Source organism: Schistocerca gregaria, chromosome X (genome assembly GCF_023897955.1).
Source record: "Schistocerca gregaria isolate iqSchGreg1 chromosome X, iqSchGreg1.2, whole genome shotgun sequence".
In the NCBI taxonomy this organism is placed as follows: Eukaryota; Metazoa; Arthropoda; class Insecta; order Orthoptera; family Acrididae; genus Schistocerca; species Schistocerca gregaria.
Genome location: NC_064931.1, coordinates 745,847,593 through 745,866,748, shown reverse-complemented (window position 1 = coordinate 745,866,748; position 19,156 = coordinate 745,847,593). Strand labels below are relative to the sequence as shown.

The following is a 19,156-nucleotide window of genomic DNA, read 5'->3' as shown; positions in this document are numbered from 1 at the left end:
CCTTATAAAAGCACCATTTGTTGACGGGAGTTTCCTGGGGAAACCCCGAAAAAACATACTTATTGATACGAAAAGTACCGATTGTGGGGATAGATACTACTATAATTTCTATTTGTGGAAGATCATAGTAATTTATACCATACGCTATTAACATGTTAATCTCGGGGAACTTTTTTCTATCTAATGATCCGTTAGCGAGATCCAGAGGTACAAAGTTACCGTACCTTACGCAGAAAACCACAAAAACCGGTTATCAGCGGTGGACGCAATGAGCTAAATAACTAACCACAGCAGATGGCTCAGGTTTTTAATGTGCATTTTTTAGAAATTCACACAGAAACACCGTTTTCCAGTTTTTGAAAATTTGCATCCGTTATCAAACTACACCCGGAAAACCATGATTTTTGGCTACCAAAAGAACCAGTTGTGGGGACGACCACTTCTATAATTTATGTTCATGCAAATCGTCGAAATTTGTACCATATGTTTCTAAAATCAGGTTCTCAGTGAAACTAGTAACTTTTGTCGGTATCATTATCCGTTACCGATATTAAGAAGTTCAAAATTACCGTACTTATGCACGTAAAATTTGCACTTAATAATTGGTCTCAGGCATAAATATAATTTTAAATAACGTAGTGAACACATGTAAAGGGTTCTAGGAGGAGCGCCTGAGGTTACCATACTATGTTTTAGTCAGTTTTTTGCACCGAGAACACTTCATGACGCAACTGGGCATTTTACACCTACACAAATATGCCCAAAGTGGCATAGCAATGACAAAAACGAGCTACAATGAGTCTTAATATGCCTGAAAAGAGCTGAAAATGGATGCAAAATTATGTAAAACTAGAAAGACTGAAAATTCAGTAAAATATTTCTAATGACATGTGTACTCTCTTAAGACACAAATCAAAAGCCGATCGTTTTCGATGAACTGCGATCGATGAGCCAACTATCCAGAAAAAATGTAAAGCTAATGATTTCGTGGTAATCTTATATTATGCCTACTTATTTGATGTTTATATGTGTCAAAGTATACAGGGTAGGCCATTGATCGTGACCGGGCCAGATATCTCACGAAATAAGCGTCAAACGAAAAAAAAAATGGTTCAAATGGCTCTGAGCACTATGGGACTCAACTGCTGTGGTCATCAGTCCCCTAGAACTTAGAACTACTTAAACCTAACTAACCTAAGGACATGACACACAGCCATGCCCGAGGCAGGATTCGAACGTGCGACCGTAGCAGTCGCGCGGTTCCGGACTGAGCGCCTAGAACCGCGAGACCACCGCGGCCGGCAAGGACTGCCATAGGTCAACCGGATATCAACTGCGTTTTTTAAAATAGGAACCCCCATTTTTTAATAAATGTTCGTGTAGTACGTAAAGAAATATGAATGTTTTAGTTGACCAACTTTTTTCGCTTTGTGATAGATGGCGCTGTAATAGTGACAAACATATGGCTAACAATTTTAGACGAACAGTTGGTAACAGGCACGGTTTTTAAATTAAAATACAGAACGTAGGTAACTTTGAACATTTTATTTCGGTTGTTCCAGTGTGATACATGTACCTTTGTAAACTTACCATTTCTGAGAACGCATGCTGTTACAGCGTGATTACTTGTAAATACCACATTAATGCAATAAATGCTCAAAATGATGTCCGTCAACCACAGTACATTTGGCAATACGCGTAATGACATTCCTCTCAACAGCGAGTGGTTCGCCTTCCTAATGTTCGCACATTCACTGACAATGCGCTGACGCATGTTGTCAGGCGTTGTCGGTGGATCACGATGGCAAATATCCTTCAGCTTTCCTCACAGAAAGAAATCCGGGGACGTCATATCCGGTGAACGTGCGGGCCATGGTGTGGTGCTTCGACGACCAAATCCACCTGTCATGAAATATGCTATTCAATACCGCTTCAACCACACGCGAGCTAGGTGTCGGACATCCATCATGTTTGAAGTACATCGCCATTCTGTCATGCAGTGAAACATCTTGTAGTAACCTCGGTAGAAAAATTACATAGGAAATCAGCATACAATGTACCATTTAGATTGTCATCGCTAAAATGGGAGCCAATTATCCTTCCTCCCATAATTCCGCACCATACATTAACCCGCCAAGGCCACTGATGTTTCACTTGTCGCAGCCATCGTGGATTTTCCGCTGTCAAATAGTGCACATTATGCCAGTTTACGTTACCGCTGTTGGTGAATGACGCTTCGTCGCTGAATAGAACGCGTGCAAAAAATCTGTCATCGTTCAGTAATTTCTCATGTGCTCAGTGACAGAACTGTAAACGACGTTCAAAATCGATGCCATGCAATTCCTGGCGCGTAGAAATATGGTACGGGTGCAAATCGATGTTGATGTAGCATTCTCAACACCGACGTTTTTGTGATTCCCGATTCTCGCGCAATTTGTCTGCTACTGATGTGCGAATTAGCCGCGACAGCAGGTAAAACACCTACTTGGGCATCATAATTTGTTGCAGATCGTGGTTGACGTTTCACATGTGGCTGAACACTTCCTGTTTCTTTAAATAACGTAACTATCCGGCGAACGGTCCGGACACTTGGATGAAGTCATCCAGCATACCGAGCAGCATACATATCACACGCCCGTTGGGCATTTTGATGACAATAGCCATACATCAACACGATATCGACGTTTTGCGCAATTGGTAAACGGTCTATTTTAACATGGGTAATGTATCACAAAGCGAAAAAAGTGGTCCAACTGAAACATTCATATTTCTTTACGTACTACAAGACTATGCAATAAAAAATGGGAGTTCCTATTTAAGAAAAACGCAGTTGATATCCGTTTAACCTATGGCAGCGCTATCTAGCGGGGCAGCCATAGCGCCATCTGGTTTCCCCCTTCAAGCTAGACGAGTTTCGTGCTTTGTAGTTTTTTCGTTTGTTGCTTATTTCGTGAGATATTTGGCCTGGTCACTATCAATGGACCACCCTGTATAAATGTGCCGTAGTATGGAAATAAACTGTCAAAGCTTTGCTGACTTGTCGAATTCGTTTTATATAAGCAGCACACCCTGCCGTAGCAGTGAAAAGAAGGGAACTAGCAGGAAGATAATAACAGTGGGGGCCAAAAGAGAGGAGATATGAAGACAGAGGCAGTAAAAGAGAAAGAGAGACGGATGGAGACAGAAGCAGTGTGAGCAAAAGCGAGAGGAAACGGAGGAAGTGGTAAATACAGGTGAGTGGGAATCATACAGAGGCTTGGGGGGTCTGGACCCTCACAGGCTGGCTAAATTTAACTCGTAGGTGTATAGAGGGTGCATTTTGGACAGAAATTTTGGATATGTCTGTGCTGGGGAAAATGTAAGTTGGATCCCCCAGAATTTTTGAGCTGCTAAGATGCAAGGATGACAGTGGCAGTTGAAAAGAAAGAAAAAAAAAGACATTGTAAGTGAGAGAGGAGACAGTTGCAGTGGGATATACCATAAATGAGTGGAAGAAGACGGAGACAATGCGAGAGAGACATATACAGACAGTTGCATGGAGAGGGAGGCTAAACAACAAAGAGAGACTGGGTAAAAGGATTTAGAACGTTCTTTGTTCAAAGAGTGCGAATATGTTCTCATGCCAAAATTTTTGGTGAGGACTCCGGAGTAAGGCAGCTGATTCCCCGCTTTTCTGCCAGGGTCCTTTAAAGAGTAATAATGGCCTTTTTTGTGATTTTTTCTACATTTCTCGGATGGTTTCAAATTTGCACGAGTAAGGAAAAGTGGAATCCTTAGTTTTTTCTGTGGAAAGGATTCAGTCTAAATAAGCAATGTGCAGGATTTGACTGCAAATGAGGAGCCCGTTGGACAGAGGGGTATCGATTAACGTTCTTTCTGAGTAAAATCAGCCGGCCGGTGTGGCTGAGCGGTTCTATGCGCTTCAGTCTGGAACCACGCGACTGTTACGTTCGCAGGCTCGAATCCTGCCTCAGGCATGTATGTGTGTGATGTCCTTAGGTTAGTTAGGTTTAAGAAGTTCGAAGTTCTAGGGGACTGATGACCTCAGATGTTAAGTTCCATAGTGCTCAGAGCCATTTGAACCGTCTGAGTATAATCGACAAGGGGCTAAGAAGGGAAACATGATTCCGATATACTGTACACACCATGATGTAGACCTAGATAAAGACCAGTGTGAATCACCAACGGCAGCAACACGATAGAACACCTATGTTGACGGTCAATTTGGTCGTTTCCGGATAAGTAGTCTGTTGTTTGCAGTAGGAATCTGGAAGCCACATAGCTAGAGAAGTTTTCTCGAATTTCCATTTGATGTATGGAGTCATGCCTATGCATGTCTTCTCAATGCAGTGAAGACTGAAATACAAGGGCTATTCGGAAAATAAGGAACGATAGGTCGCGAAATAGTAACCACAGTGAAAATCCGATGAAGTTTTGCACAGGTGTGTTGGGCAGTGTCTCTAGTATGCCCGTCGATCGCGTTACGTCGTTATTTTTAGTTCTGAGCGCACAGGGAGCACATAAAGATACCTAGAACAATAGCATCTCCCGCTAAGTAAGAGGGCCTGGTGAGAAATTTCTCCTGAAGCTATGCAGCCTACATTACATAACTGTCGTGCGTTGTCTTCGTGCGAATCCGCAACCGCATTCCGCAGGGGCAATGAAGATGCTCCTGCATCGTTTTCAATTGGAAATGTTCGATTACCCACAATATAACCCGTATTCTCTCCCTCTGAGTTTCATCTCTGCTCACATGAACCGCTGGCTATAAAGAAAACATTTTGGCACAGATAACGAGCTGTAGACCAGCGTAGAGAATTGGCGGAAAGCACTGGTGGCTGCCTCCTATAATGAGGGTATTGGAAAGTTGGTACATCGCTACGACAAGCGTCTAAGTCGGATCGGCGAGTTTGGAGATAAGTAGCCGGATGCTGTAGCTAACTATTGCAAATAAAACAATTTTGATTTTCACTGTGGTTTCCATTTCGCGACCTATCGTTCTATACTTTCCGAGTAGCCCTCGTATCTAACGCGAGTACGCATGTTCTCTGGTCTCATGACCTAGTCAGATCTCGAATTCCTCTCGCGCCATAAGTAAAGTAACTTTCCGTATGAACTAAAAAAAAAAAAGGTTCAAATGGCTCTAAGCACTATGGGACTTAACAGCTGAGGTAATCAGTCCCCTAAAAGTAGAATTACTTAAACCTAACTGACCTAAGGACATCACACACATCCATGCCCGAGGCTGGATTCTGACCTGCGACCGTAGCACCAGCGTGGTTCCGGACTGACGTGCCTAGAACCGCTCGGCTACCACGGCCGGCCCGTATTAACTGTCCCAAGTCTTTTGTGTAGGGTAATTCATTTTCATACCGTCGAGAGTGGCTCTAATAGCAAAAAAATGGCTCTGAGCACTATGGGACTTAACATCTTGGGTCATCAGTCCCTAGAACTCAGAACTACTTAAACCTAACTAACCTAAGGACGTCACACATATCCATGTCCGAGGCAGGATTCGAACCTGCGACCGTAGCGGTCGCGCGGTTCCAGACTGAAGCACCTAGAACCACTCGGCCACTCCGGCCGGCCGAGGTTCAGTACATCTACATCTACATCCATACTCCGCAAGCCACCTGACGGTGTGTGGCGGAGTGTACCTTGAGTACCTCTATCGGTTCTCCCCTTTGTTCCAGTCTCGTATTGTTCGTGGAAACAAGGATTGTCGGTATGCCTCTGTGCGGGCTCTAATCTCTCTGATTTTATCCTCTTGGTCTCTTCGCGAGATATACGTAGGAGGGAGTAATATACTGCTTGACTCCTCGGTGAAGGTATGTTCTCGAAACTTCAACAAAAGCCCGTACCGAGCTACTGAGCGTCTCTCCTGCAGAGTCTTCCACTGGAGTTTATCTATCATCTCCGTATCGCTTTCGCGATTGCTAAATGATCCTGTAACGAAGCGCGCTGCTCTCCGTTGGATCTTCACTATCTCCTCTATCAACCCTATCTGGTACGGATCCCACACTGCTGAGCAGTATTCAAGCAATGGGCGAACAAGCGTACTGTATCCTACTGCATTTCCTTAGGATTCTTCCAATGAATCTCAGTCTGGCATCTGCTTTACCGAAGATCAACTTTTTATGATCTTTCCATTTTAAATCACTTCTAATGCGTGCTCTCAGATAATTTATGGAATTAACTGCTTCCAGTTGCTGACTTGCTATATTGTAGCTAAATGATAAGGGATCTTTCTTTCTATGTATTCGCAGCACATTACACGTGTACTTAGGGTTTCTCATTGTATAGAGTTACTTTAGCCACTTTTGTAGACGTGCATGGGGCGGGCAGACTCGCAGATCTAGTCAGAGAGCTGGAGAAATTGCGAGGATCCACTAACAATAAGGTTGAGCTCCGATGTCCACAATCCCACGCTTGTCGCAGTACTAACTGGGGAAGACCCGCCGCCGGAAACCGCTAGGCGCTGTCCCAGCTTTGGGCCGAGAGGAAATAACCGAGCCTGAGAGATGAATGTGCGTGCCGCGCAGGACGGAGACACGCCGGAAATTTGCAAGACGGAGGCGAACAGCACGGCCGCGCCCGAAGTGACCAGCAGCCTGGCAGGCGCCGCTGGCGGCAGCGGCGGAACCACTGCAGCCAGCCCTGCTCCCGCGCGCCGCAGGAGGAAAGTAAGCGGCGGCTAGCTCTTCTATCACTTGTGGGAAACAGCAAAAAAGGAGGGCTCGTCGTTTTCGAAACCATTAGATGCGGTACACTAGGTACGTGGCCGGTGCGGGCGAAGGTTACCCACTTTCTGTCCTCTTCCACTCGCATATCGAGCTAAGGAAAAGTAGCTGTCCGTATGTCTGTGTGCTCTTATCTCGCTCGTGCTACCCACGAGAGCAGTGACGTGGTAGAAAGGTTTCGACACAGAGGACTGGGTTTCAAATCCCTTTCCTAGCAGCAACATATAAGTTTTCCTTGGTTTCCAAAAATAGTTTAAGACAAATGTTTGGATGCTTTCTTTTAAGAGATCATGGTCAGTCTCATTCACCATTCCACCCCAATTCTGAAATTAAGCTCCCTCTTTTTTTCTTTTATTTTTTGTTGCTTTCTCCACAGGAGCGTGGGTAGGCTGGCAGTGGAACAATACTCCGCTTTAAAGCCAAATTAATTTAAAAGATACAAAGATGGAATGTAAATTTTAAGAAGATGAACTACGTACATATGTTTTTGTGGTGTGCGTACTGTAAGACCTTCGGTACACACACCATCAGATTATTTGACTTGTCGCTCTAACGAAGTAGGCGAGTGTCAGCAATATGTCTCGTGGTCTTATTGTGGCGTGTTTATCTTCTGCCGTTAGGCCAGACGATAGAAATGCCACTTGCACGCTTAGAGTAGCAGATTGACAGGGACCAACTTTAAACAGAACTTGATTAATTTTCACACACATTTATTAAAATAATAACAGGCATAAAACTAACTTAACTTGGTTCTGGATGCTATTTACAATTGACAATCTGAAGTTCCTCTGGTATTGGTACGTTAATCTGATTCTCACATATCTCAGATACTTGATAGAGTGTCTATACATTTCTCTTCATGGCTATGTACAGGAATATGATAATCTTATTAGGCGCAGACTGAAACTTGACTACAGACTAATGCAGACTGACCTATCGGAGGTCTGTACACTCGTTATAATACCTCGCGCGTTTATGTACCACTGCGCGAGTGTGATCCGCAAGGAGAAAAGGTTCTACGTTAGCTGCAATCTTATTGGCTACGTTACATATTAATACGCGTATCGGCGGGAGCAGAATTTGGTCCTTCTCTAAGACAGCGCCATCTCGTAGTGCGGAGACGGACGACCGCTGCGCCTGCGCTGTTGTGCTTAGCGGGGCGCGCTAGTGGGAAAGTTGTGTACGCACTGACTACGCGCGGAACTATGTACACAACAGTTTTGAAACACATAAAAGGACTATTTCATCGATAGTATTTAAAATAACACATTTTATTTACTTTTTTCGTATGAGAAACATAAATATTATACACAGTCATGGCTATATTACTCTTGCCCAAAACGTGGTCACTTCCAATGCATTTTATGTTGAAACATTTTGGCAGATTAAAACCGTGTGCTGAACCGAGACTCGAACTTGGGACCTTTGCCTCTACCGGTAGAGCTGTTGCCGGGAAAGGCAAGCTCCAAAGTTCAAGTCTTGGTCTACCACACAGTTTAAATATGCCAAGAAGTTTCATTTCAGCGCACACTCCGCCGCAGAGTGGAAATTTCATTCTGGAAACATCCCCCAGGCTGTGGCTAAGCCATGTCTCCGCAATATCGTTTCTTCCAGGAGTGCTAGTTCTGTGGGTTTCGCAGGAGAGCTTCTGTGAAGTTTGGCAGGTAGGAGACGAGGTACTGGCGGAAGTAAATCTGTGAGGACGCGTCGTGAGTAGTGCTTGGGTGGCTTAGTAGACGGCCCGTGTTCGATTCCCAGGCGATGCGTTTGTTTTTAATTTACTGTTCCGTTATCGTATGCAAGTGGTAGAAGAAATGCCGTAATCATTTTTGCCACCGAGCAAACAAAACCTCTCTCACTTCTTTTTTTCAGTTAACAAATGTAAGCGGTTAATAAATAAAAAAATTAAATAGGGACAAATAAAATAAAAAATAGAAACTAGAAAAAATAAATAAGAAAATAAAAAAACAAGAAAGTGGTCAAGGCAATTGCCAATAAAAAGCAGTAAAACAAAAAAAATGTTTATGAATAAAAAGTTTTTAGAGTGTCACACCGTCGAATTTTACTAGATGATGCCCATAGGTCGCTGATTCGATCTATCCCGAAAAAACATTTTAACTTATTTTTAAAACGACTCCACAGTCCTCAAAAAAGTCGGTAGAAGACTTGCCCGCGAAAGGCAAAGGTCCCGAGTCCCATTCTCGGCCCGGCGCTCAGTTTTAATCTTCCAGGAAGTTTGACATCAGTGCACACTTCGCTGCAAAGTGAAAATTTCATTGTGGCAATTGATGTTCAATGAATCCAAATGATATTGCAGCTCTTTTCAACCTGTTTAACTCCTTATAAAATTGTTGTGTTTTGTCTGGAAGTTTGCGAGCATGCCGCAAGATCTTTTGTATATCAGACTGTAATCCTGCCTGCCTTATCCAAACCACACAATTTTGTGAGTAACTTCTTTTTTCTAGAGGACGAACTGGAAACTGCGATGGCGGATCTTCCTCACCATAGACTGCGCGAAAATCTTCCAAAGAACCTAAGATATTTAAATTCCCAGCCATGGCACGACATTCGTTCCAGGTTCCAACACTGTTAACATTAAATTTGATTTCTTCTTGCTGTCAGCCCAAGAGTCAACAAAGCCAAACCAGTCCTTGGCTAAAAGACACAAGGCAGCCATGTTTTCCACTTTAAGTGCACCATGAAGTAGTACACAAAATGAGGCAACGTTTCCTTCACCTAAACCTGAATCATCATCAGAGTCTCCTTCTGACTTCATGACAGAGGAAATACCATCTGCCTCCTCCAATTTACCTGAACCATGAGGTAGCACCAGATGACGTGAAATAGCCATAGGGCTTCCAACATCAGAAACATCAATAAATCCGCATACTTCAATAGTATCTGATATATTCCTTTTGATATACTCAAAATCAGTAGCTTTGTTGAAAGGCTGAGGGGCAGGTAAGAGAATAATGCGGAAACCCAAATTTCCACACTTCAGCGTGCCCTGAAAGGATGCAAAATTTGTCTCTGCCAGTTTCTGGAACATTGTCTGAACTGAAGAGATAGTAAGTGCTGCTTCAGGTACATGAACACAGCTATCAAGACCTACCAATTCAACAAGTCGACTATACAGAGGAAGGCCTAACTGTAATGATGGATCATCAGGCGGAGCAATGCTCATGACACTCAGTTTACATGGAAACGAAAATGGCAACGGGAACGGTGTAGCAAAATCTCGTTGTCCCAAAGTGCTCAGTGAATGCTTCAAAGATAATAGTCCTACACCAGGGTTGCCATCAGTAACAAGCACAACCTGGCAAGGTGTTGCACTTCTCCATTCACTCAATATATACCCCCGCCGGCGAAACATTGCACTTGACAGTTCGCTTTTTGTCTAGTTAGGTTGGCTATACTGTAATAGCGATGTTGCAACAGCAGCCTCTATACACACAGCAGACGATACAGTTTTCCGTCCCGTCTCGTAAATGCAAGCGATTGAGCAATTACAATGTATATAAAAACTCGTTTTTAGTTGTACTACAATGACAGGAAGTAAACAACCGTATAATAATGCATGTAAAAGCATAACAATGCGCACGTTTTCGATAACGGAGCAAAGAAATACAAAAAACAAGCATCTGACGACTGGTACTTTAAAATCAATAATGTACGTAGTTTACAAAATAAATAATAACCGAGATTGCAATAAATAATCAATATTAGAATTTTTTCACTCACCAATTTACAGCGATAATGGCGCAATTCCATCCAGCTCGCCATCGTCACTGTTGTCCGATTCATCGCTAAAACCGTTTTCATCGTCGTCATCGGCAAGACAAATCATTAATTGTTCAGGGCCACTGGTAATGCCTTCTATTGTCTGTGCTGCTCGTATAAGCTTCTCAACGTGCTCTACTTTTTTTCTCCGTGAGGCTGCATCCACAGTCACAAGAGCTTCACGCAACAGCTTTTCCACCTCTGTTATTGTAAAGGACTTGTTGTTGTTCCTTACATACATTTTTACGTCACTCCATACCAACTCAATAGGGTTGAAATGGCAGTAATATGGTGGCAGCCTTATTACAGTATGACCCTGCTCCTTGGCAATTTCGTCTACTACGTATGTAGGTGTCGTAGGCTTATTTTCTTTAACAAGAGAATATAACAGAACCTTTGTCATACCCATATCCGCTGCAATATTTCGAGCCTGTAACCACTGCACCATAATTTCTTTCCGATCATTTGTAGTTGGGGCTTTGTTCTGTATCACCGAATGATATGGAGCATTGTCCATTACAATTGTTGTAGGGACAGGGGATTGTTTTAAAAGGTTCCTGAACCACTCAACAAATCGTGTGTGATCCATATCTTCATGTTAATCACCAGTCTTTTTTTATCTAAAAACTGAAAGTGCGTCAGTAACAAAACCACTGGAGGAGCCTGCATGGACCACAATTAATCTAGCTCCTCTTCCCGTCGGCTGATGGCCGCTACTGCTGGGTGTGTTATCCGTCCAACATTTACTGACAGCTTCCCCGGCATTAACCCACGTTTCGTCTAGCCAAATTATGGAATGAATGTCTCTGCCCACAATTTTGTGCAAGAAAATGCTACGAGCGGTAACAATATGTGCCCTCTCTAACAGTACTTTGCGTCCGTCTAGCGTTTTGTAACGGAAACCCATATTTTTAGCACAATTTTTAGTGATGTTTTACCACCCCTGAAGAGTTCACTTTCTTTTAAAGAGATTAATAACTTAGCTACAGTCGGATACTCTTTTCTGCTGTAGTAAGCATAAACATGCCTACGAACTGCATCAGTCTGGAAAGAATCTAAATCTGTAATAGGACTACGCCGCTTTTTCTTCTTTCCCGGGGTTGATAAAAATGTATTATTTGATCCAGACAGCTCGGAATCATTACGGCTCACTTCAGTATCTTCCAAGTTTTGTAGTAACACTCCCTTACTTACTACCGTTCTTGCACTAATACCAAGAGTTTTCGACGTACGTTCCACCACTTTGTCGGCAGGAATTGATGGCTGTCCATGAATGCTTACGTAGTTTTTCTCCTGCTCGTAAAACTCACGAGTTCTGCGTAGCAACTCCAGTGCCTGGCTGTTTAGCGGCACCCCTCGACGCAAAGGATTGTCACTAGGTGAACGAAGTCTTTTCGGTGGCATTTTCCAAGTACGTAAACTCACAACGTAACAAAAGTCACAACGATATAGCACACAGTACAACGAAAACACGCGGTAAACAACACACAACTCACGTTGTATACACATTCACTAAACAAAGCCGGCAACGCGGGAACTTTGACGTCACAGCACGTGAGTAACAGCAGTGCTCACTGCGCTGTGATTGGCTGGCGCCCCACGCTGAACGCCTAGCGCCTATCGTTCTTCAAGTGTTACTCTGTTACGCTGCCAACTTCATACGCAAACGTCAAGTGCAATGTTTCAGCGGCCCGGGTATAAGTCAATTTACTCCATGAAGAGCTGTTTCAACACATGTCTTATCAAATTCTTGTAGCTCCTGAAGCTTTGATTTTATTGTGTCAAAATCTCGTGTAAAAGGTGAAACAATTTCATAAAGTTATGAAAATGCAATCAATGCTACAAATTCAAGTTTACTATGGACAGCTAGGTAGTCCAATAATGTGTTTATTCCATGAATTGCGAGGTTATGTCCGGTATATACTTCACCACTCTCAGGCAAAGCAACAGGTCTTGTCATCGACAATGACACATCAACAACTATTACCGTTGGCATCCTTGCACTGACTGTCAATTGTTAGGGCTACTCATCTGTAGTGCATTGTAGCCAGTGGTCTTGAATGTTCCTCTTTGAAGTTCATCTTCGGTGCAGGAGGCTGGACACAGTCGGTACCGAAGTATATCATGAACAGTCTGGTATTCTCTACATTCATACTGAATATAATCTCGATCAGTGTTGCCCCATCTTGCCAAATTAACTGTTGATCTGTCACCTCCAGATCTCAATCTGTTCAGGGATTTCTAAGTCGTCGATTTATCATCACAGCCAGGAGTTGGAGATTCTGAAACTCTTTTCCATTCAGGGCGAAGGTAAGTCGTAGCCCTCCATACTTGTAGCCTACATTTTTCAATAGTAGTTCCAAGTGCCGTCGATTTCTAAGGAATCTTCACCAAGACTTCAGTCGTTGCGGGTGCAATTGGTGCCTATACAGAGGATGCGTTCTCTTCTGCTCCACTTTCTTCTTTCTTCATTCTCAGCTGTTTCTCTTCTACCAGAAGGTGTTTCTATTTCTGCGTGGTGATAAAGCCATTCGACTGGAGTGTATTTCAAAGAATCTGTTACGATCCTGCAGATGTCACTGAGAGCTATGTCCTCCTGTTTGGTATGTGTTTAATTGTACTAAACTAGACATGCATACTCGGCTGCAGAATAGTAAAGCGCCATAGCAGACGTTCATAGAGTTTCTGGTTTACTACAGCACTAACTTGAAGTTCCATATTTCAACAGCATATTAAATTTCGGTAGTATAATGGAGAATATTCTAGTCTGTCTACAGGTATAACTTTCCACTCTACGTTACTTTTATTTAACTGAGATCAAATGTGCTGTATCATTACCGACTTACTGGAGCACGGTCAAAAATTGTCATTACCATGACGAACATATCTACAAGGAACATCCAGTAATGAGAGAGACAAATTGGTGTATAAATGAAACAGTTTGTAGGAGGAGATTTGTACTTTCACAACTTTAGGTTGACATCACAGGGACGAGGTGAGATCAGCTGACGGATATAAATTGTTTAGTTCATAGCCTCAATATTGCATTTAACGATGGCGTGTCAGCTTGAAGTTTCCACGTTAGTGGCAGTGGGTAGAATAGTTCAAGAGCCTGACGAGCAACGTCCTGATCGGTCAGTTGAAGAGTCAATTTCTTCGCTTGAAACCCTCACTAACGACATTATTCCCGAATATCAACGTGTTACAGTTGAAAATACAGCAAAAAAGTTGCAGTAAGTGTTCTTACAGATCGTAAGGTTATAAGTAACAAGCTCAAGTACAGGAAAAAGAGTGCAAGGTGAATCCCGAAAGAGTTAATGCAACAACACATGGAAACAAGACTCAAAGTGTGTACAGACTTCAAAGAACGCTACCAAAGGGAAGCAGCAAATTTCTAAACAAGATTTTAACGTCTGATGAAATGTGGGTTGACCATTTTCGAGCAGAGTTTGAAAGACAAAGCGTGGAATGAAAGCACACCAGTTCATCTGTCCGAAAGAAATTCGCCATCAGCGGGAAATATCATGTTGACCGTGTTCTGGGATGCCAAAGGTGCCATCTATTGTGATTATTTGAAAGAACTGCGTTCAATAAACAACATTTACTAATCGATGAACAAAGTAAAGTCAGTATTGAGAGAAAAAAGTCGCGGATCTCGAAGAAAAGGCTTGATATTGCTACACGACTATGTCCGCCCTCACACCGCCCAGAAGATATTACCTCATCCTCCCTATATTTCAGATTTGGCTGCTTCAGATTTTCATTTGTTTGGTCCACTAAGTGAGGCGTAATGTGGAAAAAAGTTCAGAAACAACGAGGAGGTCTCAGAATTTGTGGGAAAGTTGGTCAAAGAACAAGAAAAAGACTTCTTTGAGTCAGGAAAAAAAAACTAGCTGACAGTTGGGACAGGCATGTTAATATTGAGAAATAGCAAAAGGCTCAGTTTGTAAAAACAGAGTTCTTTTCTACATGAGTTTGTCTCTTTAATTATTGAATTTCCTTCATATATGAAATTTGCGAGTGACTCAAAGTCTACCCTCAACTGATTACAACATTTCGTCATATGTATGCCGACAATACCTGAGATACAGTTTTACAATACCTCTCAGGAAAAATTAATAATTTCCAAAGGATAAACTGGGAGCTGTTAAGCCAGGTGTATGCCGCTCCATATGTAATAAATTGCAGAGGAAAGTATCGAATAGAAGACTCTACATTTCACAGAGAGTCTAACTGAAGCAATGAACGTCGAAATTCCTGGTGAAAGGAGAGTTGTGGCTCCAGAAAGTACCACCTGGAGAGTGGGACTTACTCAGCTGAGGAGAAGGGCCACTGTGGGTGGCAGACAAGTCTCGTGTCAGGTAGCAGGGCAGTATTTCTTAAAAAGGATTGTGTAGGAGCAATTTGTTTCTGAACAACTGCAGGTTAATCCATGGGGCACGCCGTACAAAATTGTGATCCATAAGGTAAGGTAGCCTGTAGTTCTCTCAGCAGCAGTTGATAGTGGTGATCTGTTTATTGAACTGCGCGAGTAACCCGAACTGTTATTGAGAGTGCTACTGCCTGATCTTAAAAAAAAAAACGCACAAATTATCACGAGTTGTTGAGGATATATCTGACTGACAGCGTTACAAAGCAGCTTATTCTCAAAGTGTAATATATACAGTTATATGCACGTCCCCATGGTCAGTTTAGTCAGTCCTTTAACACTGCATCGTAACAGCAGACAGTATTCAATACCGCCAGTGACCGCCCAGCTAATTACATCTTCTCTTCTTTTCCTTTTATTAAGCTGACGGGCCTGTTATTTTTCTGCAGCCTTGAAACATTTCTAGCTGGCTCAGGCGATATAGAAATTTACTTAAAAGTACCGGGAGGGGCTACAAATGTTGTCAGAGCTTAGAGAAGTCCTTCAGAGCAGGTAGACAATGCAGAATTTGCTTTGGCTCATCGCTCCACACAGGGGAGCCCAAGGGTTGGCCTATCTATTGTAGAACTCTATAGTACGATGCCTAAGAATTTTTTTTCAGAAAGATGACGCGTGTAGCCAGGTGCAGATGGGTAAAGCGTAGAACTGCCGTTACTATGCGATTTCGACAAGAAATAATGTTAATTTAAAATCTACATCTACTTACATACTCCGCAATCCACCATAAGGTGCGTGGCGGAGGGTACCTCGTACCACAACTAGCATCTTCTCTCCCTGTTCCACTCCCAAACAGAACGAGGAAACAATGACTGGCTGTATGCCTCTGTACGAACACTAATCTCTCTTATTTTATCTTTGTGGTCTTTCCGCGAAATATAAGTTGGCGGCAGTAAAATTGTACTGCAGTCAGCCTCAAATGCTGGTTCTCCAAATTTCCTCAGTAGCGATTCACGAAAAGAACGCCTCCTTTCCTCCAGAGACTCCCACCCGAGTTCGTGAAGCATTTCCGTAACACTCGCGTGATGATGAAACCTACCAGTAACAAATCTAGCAGCCCGCCTCTGAATTGCTTCTATGTCCTCCCTCAATCCGACCTGATAGGGATCCCAAACGCTTGAGCAGTACCCAAGAATAGGTCGTACTGGTGTTTTATAAGCGGTATCCTTTACAGATGAACTACATCTTCCCAAAATTCTACCAATGAACCGAAGACGACTGCCCGCCTTCTCCACAACTGCCATTACATGCTTGTCCCACTTCATATCGCTCTGCTATGTTACGCCCAAATATTTAATTGACGTGACTGTGTCAAGCGCTACACTACTAATAGAGTATTCAAACACTACGGGATTCTTTTTCCTATTCATCTGCATTAATTTTCATTTATCTACATTTAGAGTTAGCTCCCATTCTTTACACCAATCACAAATCCTGTCCTAGTCATCTTGTATCCTCCTACAGTCACTCAACGACGGCACCTTCCCGTACACCACAGCATCATCAGCAAACAGCCACACATTGCTATCCACCCTATAGAAAAGATCATTTATGTAGATAGAAAACAACAGCGGACCTACCACACTTCCCTGGGGCACTCCAGATGATACCCTCACCTCCGATGAACACACAATCCTTGCAAGAGGCGCTCTGATTGCCTCACAATAACTATTACTGTAGAACGCGTGCTTTCCTTCGTTTTTCTTCCTGTACACCATTCAGTACGCCTGGGTTAGAAAACTGTTATGGAGTGCGAGTGCCCGCCGGAGGTTCGAGTCCTCCCTCGTGAGTGGGTGTGCTTGTTGTTCTTAGCATACGTTACTTTAAGTACTGTGTAAGTCTGGGGACCGTTGACCTAAGTAGTTTGGTCCCTTAGGAATTACCACATATTTGAACATCTGAGTGCGACATATTTTTCCCATGCCATGCCAGTATTGGTTGATCACGAGAAAATGTGTGGGAGTGAGAGACTGTTTAACTTATTGACAAAAACTTGCAAGATCTGCTACTATTGGCTGACGAGATTCCTACACTAGCAGCAACATCCGAGTTTCAGAAGTTAAAGGACACTTAATGCTGTAAGTTCAATGAGTAAAGACTGGCAGTCAGACGATCAAAGAGTAAATACTTGCTGCCTGGTAACTGACGGGAAGAGACTTGCTACCGTACTGAAGGATTCTCCATTTCAGTACGAGTACAGAGAGCAAGCTGGACGCAGAATCTCCAGCCGTTAGTGTCACCGTCTTCCATACTCACGCTGTATGAGAGTGGTAAGAATGCGCCGGCGATGCAATAATTGAGTCGAGGGGAACGTGTTGAAAGTCAACATTCATCAGAGGATAACTGCAAAGTTTTATCATTTGCAGACAGCTGGTTGTTCCCATGATACACTTTGGCGATTTTACTGATTTCCGTACTTATTTTTCCGTGTTCTCCCTTTAAACCAGTAACCGTTCCTGCAGTCATTGGCCATATTCATGATTATGCTTTTACTGTGTTCACCCTCCTGATCCAAGGTTAGATTTCACAATTACACTCGCTTGTCCTATTATTAAATGTTAATGCTTTACTGTAATAAACCAAATTGTTACAGTGACCGCCTGTACCTGTTGTAGATAGATGAGCTCCTGAATTAATATATCCGTGTGTTGTGTGGTACCCGTATTTCTATGCTTGTTTTGGCCTCACCCAATAGTTATTATTCAATAAGACGTTTTCATTGCGTGACACTGTATTTTCTTAAATTTGTGTGATCTTATGAGTAACTTCCTTCTCTGTATGTCACCAGGGACTGCACTTATAGCATCTTAGGGATATGCTATACAGCTCAGCCACCAACTCACAATGGGTATAAAAACAATCAGGATGTTAATCCAGATGATTTTCAAGAGGCCTTAGAGACGACACTAATCACTTTCAAATTTAATATGGCAGCAGGTCCAAATGGAATTTCTGCCGACACATTACAGAATATAAGACCAGCCATTGCTTCCCGCTTACGCGGGCTATTCAATGAGATCCTTGCCCAAAGAAAATTTTCGAACATATAGAAATCTGCAGAGGGAATAATCTTGAATACGACGAGGCATAAATATCCTATCCAAGCCAAAATCTTTAGAGCAACATATCTTTTAAGCGGTCTTGAAAAAATTCTTGAAAAAAATGCTAAACAAGGGGCAACTAACACGAGTAACATACAACGTGACTCTAGAAACAAGAAACGTACTGATGATGCTATTAACCACTCTTTAGAGTTAATGCAAGATTCAGAGGCCCAGCATGTCGTCGCTATTATGACTGATTTATATGGTACCTATGGCAAGCTTTGGTGATCCTCTTTGTGTACTCGACTGAGGCATCGTAACTGTCCAGGTAAACTGCAATAATAAGTTTTACATTACTGTACTTGCGGAGAAGCTATTGTATTCTTTGAAGCCGCAACAAGAGTCTGATAAAAACAATTACCAAAGACTTCTTCAGGATTCAGTCTCGAAACTACTTTGATAAGTCTGCATGAAAACTTTGAAACATTGCTCGTAACTGTGTATGCTGATGACCTCCTGCTGGAAGCCGAAGGTAGCAGCAGAAAATAACATGAAAATTCTGCACGAAATGGGTGAGAAATGGTGTAGACTATATAAATTTGCCATCATATCTCAAAAGTCTAGCTACATAATGTCATAGAAAGCGCAGCAGTTGATAGATGAAAAAAAACAAGTCACATGTAGCAAGCGGAAAACTTGGGGCTGAGAAGATGATCACTTCTCCACCAGAGTGCGTGTTACAGATTTACGGCTAGAGATATGGAACTCCTCTACCTCTTAAAGGTGAAAATACTGTGTCTTCCCAAATGTCTCGGAGAAACTGCAAATGGTTCATGAAACCAACTTTAGTCTTGTTCATATCTGAAATATCTCTATAGGACCAGAAGAACGGAGAAATAATTCTGCGGTTCTGCGGTTGAGGAGTTATTGGTTTCACCTGACCATATCCTACTAGAATTCCCAATTGATGAGTCTTTAATACTAGAAGGCAGGCAACAGCCTCACGGCACACCTGTCAGCGAGGAGTTGCTTGTTGTGGGGAAATTTGACTTCTTCAATGCAACATATGTTATTTTCTAATAGACAGCTGAAAGAAACCGTACTAACTAATGCGTTTCCAGAACAGAATGCATGGAGTAAGTTAACAGCTCTTTACAAGGAGAAGA

The 19,156-nt window shown here is 42.7% G+C and overlaps 1 protein-coding gene across 2 annotated transcripts in view; it reads left to right on the top strand.

Annotated features, from left to right (window-relative positions):
• Positions 1-19,156, top strand: part of LOC126299533 (vitellogenin-like) — a 398,678-nt gene that overhangs the window by 111,214 nt on the left and 268,308 nt on the right. Inside the window, exon 8 of one of the 2 annotated variants that reach the window (XM_049991514.1) lies at positions 6,543-6,683. The exons of the other annotated variant lie outside the window; for it this stretch is intronic. Coding sequence (XP_049847471.1) covers positions 6,543-6,683 — 141 coding nt within the window. The remainder of the gene's footprint in view (positions 1-6,542; positions 6,684-19,156) is intronic. 2 annotated transcript variants of the gene reach the window in all.